The following is a 13,904-nucleotide window of genomic DNA, read 5'->3' as shown; positions in this document are numbered from 1 at the left end:
TACCAAGCTGGACGCCACTTCTGGCTTCTGGCAAATCCCGCTGGCGGAGGAAAGTAAACTGCTGACCACCTTCATCACCCCATTCGGGCGATATGCCTTTAACCGCTTGCCGTTCGGGATTTCCTCTGCACCCGAACACTTTCAGCGACGCATGTTGCAGATGCTGGAGGGTTGTGCAGGCACAGTGTGTCACGCCGATGACATCCTGGTGTATGGGGACAGCAAGGCCCAGCACGACGAGAGACTCTGTCAGGTCCTAAGGAAACTTCAGGAAGAGGGACTGACGTTGAACGGGGAGAAATGTGAGTTCAGCAAGGACAGCATTACGTTCCTGGGCCACCGCATTTCCGCGGACGGCGTGACACCTGACCCTGACAAAATCAAAGCCATACAAGACATGCCTGCACCAACTGACGTCGAGGGGGTGAAAAGACTGATGGGCATGGCGAACTACCTCAGCAAGTTTCTGCCACACCTCGCGTCATACACTCGCCCAATTAAAGATTTGCTGTGTGGAAAGAACGAATGGTGCTGGGGAGCACCACAGAAAGAGGCTTTTCAGAGACTTAAGTCAGAACTCAGCTCCACACAGGTGCTGGGGGCCTATTCACCAGCTGCAGAGACGTGCGTGTCAGCAGACGCCTCATCCTTTGGCCTGGGGGGCGTCCTCACCCAGCAGCAGCCAGATGGAGCGTGGAAGCCAATCATCTTTATATCTCGAGGCATGTCAGACACGGAAAGACACTACGCTCAGATTGAGAAGGAAGCTCTGGCAGCTACGTGGGCATGCGAGCGTCTGTCCTCCTACCTGCTGGGTCTGAAATTCAGGTTGGAGACTGACCACAAGCCCCTAGTGCCATTGCTAAGCACCAAGGCTCTTGACGAACTCCCACCAAGAGTGCTGCGCTTCAGACTGAGATTGCTGAGATTCTCATTTGACATCGTGCACGTGCCAGGGAAGAGCCTGATAACAGCAGACACTTTATCCAGGGCCCCAATCCAACACACCTTTACGGCGGAGGAAAAGGAGAAAGAGGCCGAGGTTAAAGTGTTCCTGGACGCCGTCACTCAGAGCCTCCCTGCCACAGAACAGCGGCTGAGAGAGATAGCAGCAAAGCAGAAAAGCGATCTAATCTGTGCACAGCTGATCCGATACTGCGAGTCACAGTGGCCAGAGAGACATGCACTACCCCTCGAGCTGGCTCCATTCTGGTCTGAAAGAGATAGCCTCACCTTGAATGGACAGCTGCTCCTTCGAGGCCAACGCATCGTCATCCCGGGTGAGTTGAGGGGGGAGATATTGCAGCAGCTGCACAGTGGGCACCAAGGGATCGTTAAATGCCGAGCTAGGGCCCGCCAGTCAGTCTGGTGGCCAGGACTGTCGGTCCACATCAAACAGATGGTGGAGAACTGCAACATCTGCTCACAGCATCGTGCAGAACAGAGAGAGCCGCTGCTGATGACAGCAGTGCAAGATAGACCCTGGCAACGCGTCGGCACCGACCTGTTCTGTTGGGAAAACAGCACTTACCTGCTGGTCGTGGACTATTTTTCACGTTACATAGAAGTAGCACACCTCAGAGTGGCCACGGCTGAGACAGTAGTGGCTGCTTTAAAGGAAGCCTTCGCTCGCCATGGGACACCAGAGACTGTCATGTCCGACAATGGACCGCAGTACAGTGGTTCAGTGTTCCACTCCTTTGCCAAAGCATATGGATTTGCTCACGTCACCAGCAGCCCCAGATATCCACAGGCCAACGGCGAGGCAGAGCGGGCTGTTGCCACAGTCAAAGGGCTGTGGAAAGGGAAAGGCGACAAGGCAGCGGCGCTGCAAACGTACCGAGCCACACCCCTGGAGAGTGGTTACTCTCCAGCGCAGCTCCTCATGGGGAGGCAGATTCGCACAGGCGTTCCCCAGATTCCAGCTGCATTTCGCCCCTGGTGGCCAAACATCAGGCGGTTCCGGATCGAGGAAAGGCGTGCGAAAGAGAACCAGCAGCGCCGGTACAACCAACGCCACAGAGTTCGAGTCTTGCCGCAGCTGCAGCCAGGGCAAGAAGTGTGGTTGCCCAAAGAAAACAAGCATGGGACAGTTGTACAGAAAGCGCCAACACCCAGATCCTACATCATCAACACTGATGAAGGCTCAGTTAGGCGTAATCGCACACACATGCGCCCAGTTCACAACACACAGACACCTACACTGGACATAACCAATGGACCGGAGGGCACCCCAGAGCCAGGAGACACGGGCTCACCTGCACGCACCACTACAGAAACAGAAAAACACACACATACAGATAAAGATGCACCCAACACATACATTACAGCATCAGGAAGAGTCTCACGCCCTCCCAGACGTCTGGATTTATAAGACTCTTTTGTAACAGGAAAAAAAAAAAGAAAAAAAAACGAGGAAGAAATGTGGAGATGTGTTCTATTAGTTGATGTATGCAATAATCAGAGTAAGATAACACTCAGGTTCCAGGTGTTAGAGGATTGATATGTTTATACATTTAAGAGTTTATCACAGAGAGAAAATGGGAAGATCTTACTTAAGGGGGAGGTGTTGTGTAATGGAATGTTAGTGAGAAACTATGTGTTGTACCACGGACCTGTTTGGGGGGTTACACAGGAAGTGAGCGGGAAAAAGGCTAGAGAATAAACAGTTAACAGTAAGTCGGATCTCCGTCTTTCTTTGAGGTATCAGAACCCACAGAAGAACATATAACACAACACTACCTTGCTGAGCCACGCCGCCACTACGCCACACTGGGGAGTTCACATCTGCCATAGTGACACCTGTATTTAAGTCAGGTTCTTCCAATAGCCTCTAAGATTGCAGAAAAGGTTGTGTGTAACTAGCTAGTCGCATACTAAAAACGAATGTACAATAAACTTACACATAATGCAATTTGGCTTTTGTAAATATTATTTCACAGAAACTGTAACTGTAATTTTGTGGAGCAGATTAAAAGCTCAGTTGGCTGTGTGTGGTAATGTTAACTATAAAACTATTTATTTTATGCTCTGGCATATGGTTACAATGCACTGCAAGGGTTATTGTGGACTATGATATCAAAAGACGCAGGCTCTTCAGAGGAAAAGGATGTGGAGTCAGGGAGCGTCACTCCCTAAAACAAGTCAATATGAAAAGAGCTTTAAATTCATGGTGGATTACAAAGCTGTTATACTAAAGCCTGGTACACACATAACGATTTCTGGGCTGTTTTGTCCTGATATTGCCTCTTCCCGACCTTGGACGGCAAACGCCTGATCATCATGAGATTTCCTTTTCCCTGTGGTCTGTGGTGTGTTACGAGCAGATTTGTCCCGATAATCCGCTCCGAAACTGGTCGTAGCCGACAATCAGGAATATTGAACATGTTCAGTATTTCAAAGCCGATTGCAGAGCTCGTGCATTGTGACTGCGTGGATGGTGACGTGGTACAGAATGTAGCCAATCAGAGAGCGAGCTGGCTGTGGAACAAGGAAGTAAAGAAAGTTCGTGTTTACGACATCTCCAGTCTGTTTTTTTTTTTCATTTCTGTATTTGTCTGTTAACAATAGTTCCAAGACCACCATCATTCCCTCGTCCTATATATCCTCTTCCATGCTGTGTGTTGTGTTTTCCGATTGTTACTATGTTTCTTCTTCTTTGCTTTTTGCCAGTTGTTGCTATGGTTCTTCTTCTACGTTTCGAAGTTTGTCCGGCTTGGAGGACTAGATTGTGGATGAGTTGCAGGACAGCATCATCATGTGTTGCTCTGTGATTACATCTGTGAGCACACCACACAGTACGATCAAAACGTGTGAGGTCTCGACCAGATAAAAAATCTCATAAGATTAAAAAAATCATTACGTGTGTACCAGGCTTAACTTTCTGTGGAACTTTGACCACTGACATTTCATTTAGACCTAAGATAAACAGTATATTCCCCCGCTCCTCAACAGCAGTGTTAATATTTTCAGCGAGTTATTACTTTGGTATTTGTCCAAACCAGTGAAATTAATTATCTACTGTAAAATTTACCATTTACCATGAGTTAGACTAATCCAGTTTCAGTAAAAAAAACAAAAAACAAAAACACAACCTTTGTAGTCTGAGTTGATGAGTGTATTTTAAGATTATTCACATGATCTATAGTTAGCTAGAAGTGTATTTCAGGTAAGAATTTTCTTAATTCTTCAAAATGAACCTCCAATAAAATATAAATAAAATTAAAAATAAAATTAAGTAAAAGGAAATAAGTTAACTATTTTATAAAAGAGACTTATAGAGCACAGATTATCATGGTGTTGTCTCTGTGAAAGTAAATAACTTCTATTCTTCAACAGGTGACAAATATTTCAGAGTCTTTATGACTTGCAAGGTAAATTGCAGTGAGCATAGAGACAGGCGTGAATACCTGAAAGCATTTGTGGTTTTCTTCTTTTATTTGCACACAAGCTTTTATGTTTTTTTTTCTCTCTGCTTGTTTTACTTTCATGTTGTTTCAAAGCAAACTTTCAAAGCTCTTTTAGAGGTGACAGATCACAGGATTATGTTCTGAAGTTCACGAAGCACAACCTGCCACATAAATGTGTGGTGACATGGCTGCACCGTGTTAAAAGAGAAGGTGTCTTGATTGATGACTGTGTTTTTCTTTTACTGCCTACCTGGAAGCTCTTTATCTCCCTTCATCCATCTGATGATGGCGGCAGGCTTACTGCTCAGGGCAGTGCAGGTCATCTCTGTCTCGTTGCCCTCGCTCAGGACCTCATCCCGCGCCTCGATGATGGGGTTACCTGGAGGAACTGTGACAGGACACACAAACAAAACTGTGTAAACATTGAGGAAATGGAATATGTTGACACCTGTGGTGTTACATGCCCAGCTCAAGGCTTTAGATGGCGGTGCAGATTAAAACAAAATACGTTACCACAGGAATTAGTTTCATCAAATACCCAAATTACTTTTATATTGCAGTTACTTACCAGATATATTTAGAAATATGACCCTTAGGTGCATATTCAACAAATGTAAGTGTTAATGTAGATCAAAGGAAACACAATGAATGAACACCATTTTCTAACAGTTATATTTATCCATTAAAAAAACCAGGACAGGATGCTGTAACTTGTTGCATTAGTGCTTGGAAACGCTGCCACAAAAAACACATCAATGCTGAACTTTAATGAGCTTGTTAGCAGAAAGCACTGATGACAGCTGACCTTCACCTAGGAGGAAAATGACCTCATCATCTGATGAGACGCTGAGCTCTAGTGTGTCATATAGAGTAACCGATCGCAGGAGACTCTGTAATGAGGTGTTGAACACAATCCATACATATCATGTAAGTCTTACTAAAGTATATCAATCAGCCAATGGAATATAATGTATAATAGTGGGTAAACTCTACCCACAATGTGTCAGAGAGCTTCCATGGCTGCAAGTTCAGTTGCTAAAATAGCATTTTATTTATCTTAATGTTAGTTTAAAGCTGTAGGACAGCTAGTGCAGAGAGCCAAGTAGCAGATGCTGATCTGTTTTCCTGATTGCACAGCAGCTCTGATTTTTTTCCACACATGTTGCAGACATGCAGGGAGAAATGACACAAATCTGCAATGTTTGCACTGAATACACTGCAGGTATTTTTTAGTCCGCTCCCTGGAAATATTTGAAAGGTCATGGAGTGAGGAAGCATGCAAATCTTAAGGAAGATTTACTACAAGTCTCTTTACTTTATTTAAAATGGGACAATGCATTTCAGTTGACATGAGGTTCAGCATGTAAATATGCCAGTTTGAGCTCTTCAGGCTAATTTTAATGCTAATGATTTTAATTTGTATGCAAGGACTACTTTTTCTCTTCTCTGTTGCCCTTTTTGCTGCTTCGGTACCTTAATAATATTGTGTTCCCTTGTATGTCGGGCTGAGTTAGCATCTGAAGCACACTGTGAGGTAAATATGTAAACTGAAACTAGGGAAAATAATGGGACTGAATAATCTGTACATTGTCCAGAAAATCTTAAGTCTAAATGTGTAAATGTCTTTTTGTGTTTTTAACTAAATGCTTTGTATGAATCCCTTCTTAGATCAGATTATCAGGCATCCTGCTTACAGTTTATTACACAATGTAAACACCAGAAACTCCACAGCGTCGTTAAACATGTGAATCTTCCATCGTCAACATGATTACGAGGCTTTACCTTCCCTCCACCAGTAACAACAGTTGTATGTAAAATATGCAGCATGTTTCTGCGTGTGTGGTTTGATGCTGTACTTAGCACTGTGATGTCGGCGTAGGCTTCCTGCGGGGGGTCTGTGTAGAGCTGGCAAACATAGCGACCCTCGTCTGAAAGCGACACATTAGACAGCGACACCCGCAGCTCGTTGTCGGAGAAGTTCACCAGCTGAAAGCGAGCGTCTTTCAGTGCTGAAAGAGGAAAATACAGGAAAAACAAATGTATAATGGCATGTTTTCACATGGCTGACACATGTTTATGCAGAATTATGATAACAAGCCAACAGCAATTCATAAAATCTGACTTTTTTGACAGAAGCTGGTCTTTGTGGCGAGAATACAGAAGCAAAGCAGGGTTAATGAAGAAGCTGATCCATGTGGGCCTCATGCTGTATGTCCATCTTACATACATGAAAGGAGGAATCTGATAATACTGTCACAAACAGAGGAGACAGGTACAGACTGAATCAGACTTTAATGTTAGATTAATCGTGCAAACCCACATCAGTTATCTATGTCTGGTCAATGAGGAAAAAAAGAAAAGGAAAAGAAATTCAACAAACATCCTGTCAGTGAAAAACTAATCAATTACACTGTTTTATTCCTCAGATAAAATGAGCACAACACAAAAATGATTGAGTCCTGTATGCTGGCAGACCTACTCATTTGTTGCATGAATAACTAACTAAACACATTTTTATTTTAGAGGGAAAGATTGTACAAAAAAAAATATATTTAAAAATGTTTACATTCAGTCACAGCATCAAATATGATGCAGACTGAAATATAAAGAAAAACCTAAAGAACAAAGCAGAAGTCAAACTCTGATAAATGAGTCTGAAGCAGACGTGCAGCACATCCTGACGACACCGTTTCCATCAACACTCCTCATCCTTGTCTGTCCTTTAGATAGCCGATGCAAGAATTGAGGACACATTTACAAATCCTGTCCTTCTCTCATCTGCAGTCACTTTCATCTTGCTTAACCTTGTTTGCCCACCTACTTAAGTGCAGCCCATAAGCTGTAATGCACAATGACAACCTGTGGTTAAGATGGAAGCCCACCCATCTGCATCCCCCTTCAGTGTGCCGACAAACTCAGCTTTGATTGACAGCAACTGCAGGCTCTCTGAACTCTGAACCCTCTTAGGATCTCAGAACTCATCCTCTGGCTCTGTTCTGTTTATATTAATAATAAAAAAAAAGCTTTCATAATAGAAAACTGAGACTTCAGACTTCAAGTCTGAAAAATGCAGGAAGCGTCAGGTGTGTTTAGCGGCTTTTTAAAAAAGTCCCAAAGAGAATTAAAAAGCTAGGGAGTGATTCACCACAGGAGACCCACGCTGCAGGTCATCTTTCCCCCTGTGATCAGGATGTAAATAAAATGTTTACATGATGAAATGCTATGTAAACACAAGCTGATGACTACAGCAAAACTTTCACTGCAAATGGACTCAGCTGGTTCAGGGGAAAATCCTCCTCAAATGGAGCAACACTGGTCAACAGCACAAACCATAAACTGGCCTTTATGGGCCATGAAGGCATCACAGACATGGTTTTATTCATTTTACCAGCTCTTCCATTGATCTGTATTAGGAAGGAAAATCTCTGTTCAAACTGGTCCTTGAACAAGTCAGCTAAGAAATCTGGGGAAACACAGAACACGGAATCAAACAGAGGAAATGAAGAACCGTGTCATTCTCATGGTGACATGAATCTTCTCAAAGGACAGCATCCCCATGCGCTTCAGCTCCAACATCCTCAAACAAAACCTAGTTAACCCTGAGGATAAAACATCTGAACACGAACTGACTGGTCATGAGTCTGCAGACCCCTACAGGAGAAATTAAACCACTTCTCAAATGAGCCAGCTCTTTAGGTCAAGACTCTGAGGTCTTCTCAGCAAAGTAATCTTCACGCTCGGGACAGGAAATACACGAGGTTTGACAGACGTAAGTTATCCTTAATAGGTCCACTCATTCAGCTGCTTGTTCAAATATCTAACCAGCCAATCAAACGGCAGCATGTAGTCATGTAGACGTGGTGAAGACGACTTGCTGAAGTTCAAACTGAGCATCAGAATGAGGAAGAAAGAGGATTTAAATGACTCTGAATGTGGCATGGTTGTTGGTCTGAGTATTTACTGGGACTGTTACACACAACCATCTCCAGGGTTTCCAGAGAATGGTCTGAAGAAGAGAAAATATCCAGCGAGCAGCAGTTGTCTGGACTAGAATGCAGCAGAAGACCACACCCGGAGCCCCCTGTCAGCTAAGAACAGGAAACTGAGGCTACAATTCACACAGACTCACACACACTGGACAATATTTGCTGGCTATTCTCACTTCTTACTGTGTATAGCTAAATACCTCCTTGTATAAGTCTTGTAGATATTGAAATTTTTATACTGTTTTTTTATTTTTTTGCTACCTTAAGAAGCACAACTGCTAAATGACTGTACTGCTGCAACACCTAAATTTCCCAGCTTGGGATGAATAAAGTACTTCTATCTATCTATCTATCTATCTATCTATCTATCTATCTATCTATCTATCTATCTATCTATCTATCTATCTATCTATCTATCTATCTATCTATCTATCTAATACAAGATGGAAAATGTCTGGTCTGATGAGTCTCCATTTCAGCTCCACATTCAGATGCTAGGCTCAGAATTTGTGACTGTGGTAGAAACAACACAGTCCCCATATCTCAATCCAACAGAGCAGCTTTGTGGTGGAACGGTAGATTCTCATCATGGATGCAGCCGACAAACCTGCAGCAACAGTGTGATGCTATCATGTCAATATGGAGCAAAACCTCTGAGGAAGGTTTTCAACACCTGGTTCCATCCATCACACCAAGAATTAAAAAGGTCAGACTCGGTACTAGAAGGCGGTCCTGATGAAGTAGCTCGTGAGTTTATGTTCATACTTTAAACTGAGGATTTGGCCTCAAGTATCACCTACATGCAGCTTTGTCTCTCCTCCCCAGGCAGCTTCAGAAACATTGGCAACTTGAACCATGTGATCAGGACGAGTTTGTCAGGTAAGTGAACAACTCACACGCGATAATGACCTGAACGACGCACAGAACTGATGCCTGAGTCAGTGACACATTAACAGCTTGGTCATTTTCAACATCCTTCCTATAAAAACATCTATTTTTACCATTTTTAATGTGACCTAACAGGGGTGGATGATACAGCTCCTTTATAATTCACACTGACATTTTTCTAATAAGGTGTGAAATCAGATAATACCGTTGAAAACAAAGTAATCTGACACCATCTGTGTCCTGTTTAAAACCATGCCAGTGGTTGTATTCCTCCACCTTTCCCTTTATATTTGTCACATGTGACAACTTGGATAAACGGGGGTTGAATTCCTGGAAGGATGGGACAAAAAACCACTACTCGATCCCACCAATAAAAAAAAGAAAATTTGAAAGAAAAGATGGAAGGGTATAAACGTGGAGGTGATGCTATGAGTGACATTTATCTAAATCTGTATTAAAATGGTGAAGATGATGAACCGCCATTCCAACTATAAATACCAGAATATTAATTTTGTCTATTTTGCCCAGTCTTATGGCCACTAATGTATTTTTATGTTATAAAAACAAAAATCCACCTCTGGGCTCCTGGGGCCCTGGACCCTTCACTCAGGCCACCCCGGATGGCCAGCTCCTGGCGGGGGCGGCGGCTGCCCCAAGACCACAGGGGGGCATTGGCTGGGGCTCTCTCATCTTCGGGGTGGGATTCATCTTGGGTTCGTGCTCCGGGGTTGCTGCTGATGGCCCGGGTCTGCCTCCAGCCTCTGTAGAGGCATAGTCGCATTTGCAGGATCTCACTCACCACTCTTCACCACTGATCACTCCTTATTCCTCATCCTCTGCATGCTGACACAGCCACTGAGTTGTCCAGTGGGTTTTTATACTAAGAGATACATTTTCTTTTTCTTTGAGTTTGTATCTGGTTGTTGTGATACGTTTGTGAAAAGTCTTTTTGATTTGATTAATATTTAAGAACACTTAATGACTAGCAGCTCTGTTTTTCTGTAAAAGTAAAATTATCTGGTGTGTTTCTGTACAAGTGTAGCAGTTTGTTGTCCGGTGATGGATTGAAGAGTCGTTGTCTTCGGTCTGTGGTGGTTTTGTCTCCTCTTTCTTCTTTCTGCTTTCCATTTTGCTTCTTTTTGCTGTCTTCCTTCTTCTTTTGTCCCCTCCGGTCAGGTTCAGCAAGATTACATAGATTCCATGATTCAAAGTAAATAAATAAATAAATGGATCAGAGTATCAAGAGGAGCCTTATACCCAAAAGCCTTCCCTTGGCAAAGCAAATTTGTTTGGCACAACACAGCAACCAGATTATCATTCTGCTTGCTATGATGGTGGACAGGACAGGTTAAAAAAAAAAATAATTCCAGCCAACGTTTGCAGGTATTTTGGCAGGTTTTTACATATGAGGATTAAAGTTGATCAAGGTTGAAGCTGATGTGGTGTATTACAGATGTATGTATAATTTATCTACAGAATAACATATATTACCATTCTGATACAATCTTTTGCACATGACCCTGAAATTTGGCCTTCCTAAGAATCCCTTTCCAGATTAAATTATTATTAATATTGCAACTTTTGTTAGGAATATAGATTTAACGTGAGAGCAGAGCATAGAGCAGATGTGATGGATGTGTGCATCAATTAGCATAATGACAGATCGGTGCATATTACAGGAGGTAAAGGAATAAAATTCCACCTAAGCTGTTTTATTCAATGAGAGGCTTATTTTTAAGGTGAGATATGTACAAATATACCAGTTTCATCAACAGAGGAGCTCATAGGAGTTAAATCAATGACAAAGAAGGAACTTCAATGATAAATAATAAACAGAAGTTTGTTGCACAAACTATCCTGACAATAAATTTAATCTTATTAATATTATTATTACTGAAATCATCTTTTAATTATGCTGCCATCTTGCAGAGGACTTGAAGGACTTATCTTGTATTTCAGGGTCTTCCTGGCTAAATACGGGGAATAATTTAATTTAAAAATACTTTCTTCCAAGTCAGACGTTGACAGACATTTTCCTCTGGTAATATTTGACTTGGGTCAAGCATGATAGTTTTCTGGCCCCATTCATCCTGACAGGACTGGCTCACATCTACCCACAAATCTGTTTGGGATTGACATCGGGGTCTTGTGATGGCCACTCCAAACCATTCAGTATGTTGTCCTGAAGCCATTTTGGAACTACTTTGGCCACATGTTTGGGGTTGTTTTCCATTTGAAGGACCTGTTTTAACTTCCTGGCTGATGTTTTGGGATGTTGCTTCAATATTTTCACATACTGTACCATGATGCTGTCAGTTTTACAGTGTGCACCTGTTCCCCTAGCAGCATGATAACATGGTGCTGCCACCTCAATACTTTATAGCTGGGATGCTGTTCACAAGCATCCCCCTTATCATCTCCTCTGTATATAACAATGACCATTATGAACACACAGTTGCACTTTAGTTTCATCAGACCACAGACCTGTCTCCAACAATGAATGTGTGCATTCAGCAGCATCTTCACAAGGTCTTTAGCTTCAGCTCTGGGGTTGATACACATGTTTTGGAACTACGTTAATCTCTGGGACACATAACTTGTCTCCTTCCTGACTTGTATGATGGCAGGACATTTTTTACTGGCATGTTAGGGTTCCAACTGACTGATATGGCACTTTCAAGCATCTGGAAATTGAACTGAAAGGATGTGGGGCTCTACACTTCTCTTCCTCTTATCTTGGCTGATTTCTTTTGATTTTTCCATGATATCAAATAAGGAAGCGGTGCATCTTAAAATACATCTATATGTCAGAGGTTGTCAGTTAACCTGTCAGGAGCTCCCATGGGCCATGACATCATCATCTGTGCTTTCTCACATTATCTACAGACATAGTGAACTTTGTGTACACAAACTTCTGACTTTGAAGGAATTAATAAAAAAAATTCTCAAAATAAATGAATAAACTCGAAATAAAATTAAACTCAAATAATTCATGTGGTGTCAACACCTTCAAAAACCCAGATCAGTCTGTTTTAATCCATTATATGAAAGCATTTTATAAAGAGCTCAACAACAACTTGGCAATGTGGTACAAGCATGAGTGGAATAAATAAATACACTGGAAAAAAAAACACCAGGTAGAGTGGCAAGGACAAAGGTCTTCAAGGTTTGAGAAGATTCTGCAGGCTTAAAGAGAGGGCAGACTGATAACAACCTGGTTAATGCAGCAGGTTCAACTGTGGGATATTTTAGTAGAGTGGCTGATGTGGAAGGAGATGCCGAGCAGAAAACAGACCTTGGACACTTCCTTGGTGATTATATCACAGGATACCAGATTATATTAAATCTTTTTCTTTGTTTTGTGTACTTTGAAGAAAAGGTGACCTTTAGCTTTGTGCTCTTTTTGCATCATTCTTCTCTTACTCTGTCATATCTGGTAGGTGGAAGGACATGCCAGATGCCTGACAAAGGTAAGTGATAGTCAGTCTGTCCAAACTCTAAAAGGCTGTAAATTATCTGATGAACTGATTTATACAGCTGATGTTGATGGTAATGAAGCTCATTTAAAAGCAGTGATAACACAATACAGTAAAGGTACACACAAGGAGACTCTAAGAGCTACTTGACTTTCCAGAGGGACTGAACAAACTTATTATGTTAGCTTTAATTAACTCTATTTTTCTGAATGCTGTAATCTCTTATACTTTAATGGTCATAATCTAATTTTAACCATGTGGCTTTTACGTGACCCAAAATAAAGTAGAGGAAAAAAAGGACAAATGCAAACACCAAAAAGAATCACTGCAATTTTTTAGTCACAGGCTGAGGAGGGAATTTAAGACTATAAATAACCTCCAAAGGATTGGTTGACTAAAAAAGACCACCTCGAGAGCCCAAGAGCAAGTCTAAAAAAACTCCTCTGGCCTCTCCCTGACTGGCTAATGGGAACATTCATGAATCAACCATCAGAACATCAAACAGTGCTGCAAAGAGACAGCTACTGTTCTCCTAAATCAAAGATGTACTGGAGAAAAACAAGTCCAGAATTAAAGTGTTTTGCTTGGATAAATGAAAACACTGCAGTGTTTCATTACATCGTTGCATGGGTGAGACACGGTGATGGTGTTAACATGGTTTATGCACATGTTCCTGCCCTAATTCATCTGTCTAGATGTGACTCGAGAGAGAAACTGGGTTACCAAGCAACACAAGCACAGTAAGCAGATGAGTGGCTCTCCCAAAGAATGAAGTCAAGGAAAATTACGTAAATGTTTTGGACAAACATTGTCCAGTCATTTCGTTAAGCTTCATCCTGAAAGTAAACTTCATATAGAACACTGGTAAAGTTGCTAGACAACACGTGTTGCAGATAATAAAAATTTCATTCAATCTGGCCCAAATTTTTATTAAACACCCCTAAAACTGAAGATGTGATGGCAATGGTTTCTTTTACAGATTATATCCGGTGTACCAGGTGGTTTGAATTTGAATTTCTTTGTATTTTATTAAAAAAAAAAACAACAAAAAAAAAAACAGAACATAGTTAATTCACAACTAGTTGCATTTAACTAATGACAGCAGGGAGAGGTATAAATACTGTTTAATCATTAGAACGGAGTCA

The 13,904-nt window shown here is 42.0% G+C and overlaps 1 protein-coding gene across 5 annotated transcripts in view; it reads right to left on the bottom strand.

Annotated features, from left to right (window-relative positions):
• Positions 1-13,904, bottom strand: part of cadm1a (cell adhesion molecule 1a) — a 501,415-nt gene that overhangs the window by 107,146 nt on the left and 380,365 nt on the right. For all 5 annotated transcript variants that reach the window (XM_042007760.1, XM_042007762.1, XM_042007763.1 and 2 more), the window contains 2 exons: positions 6,266-6,418; positions 4,660-4,797 (listed from right to left, as the gene is read on the bottom strand). In XM_042007760.1, coding sequence (XP_041863694.1) covers positions 4,660-4,797; positions 6,266-6,418 — 291 coding nt within the window. The remainder of the gene's footprint in view (positions 1-4,659; positions 4,798-6,265; positions 6,419-13,904) is intronic.

Source organism: Melanotaenia boesemani, chromosome 15 (genome assembly GCF_017639745.1).
Source record: "Melanotaenia boesemani isolate fMelBoe1 chromosome 15, fMelBoe1.pri, whole genome shotgun sequence".
Lineage (NCBI taxonomy): Eukaryota > Metazoa > Chordata > Actinopteri > Atheriniformes > Melanotaeniidae > Melanotaenia > Melanotaenia boesemani.
Note: the sequence above shows the minus strand (reverse complement) of the source record. Positions and strands in the feature narration are given on the sequence as shown.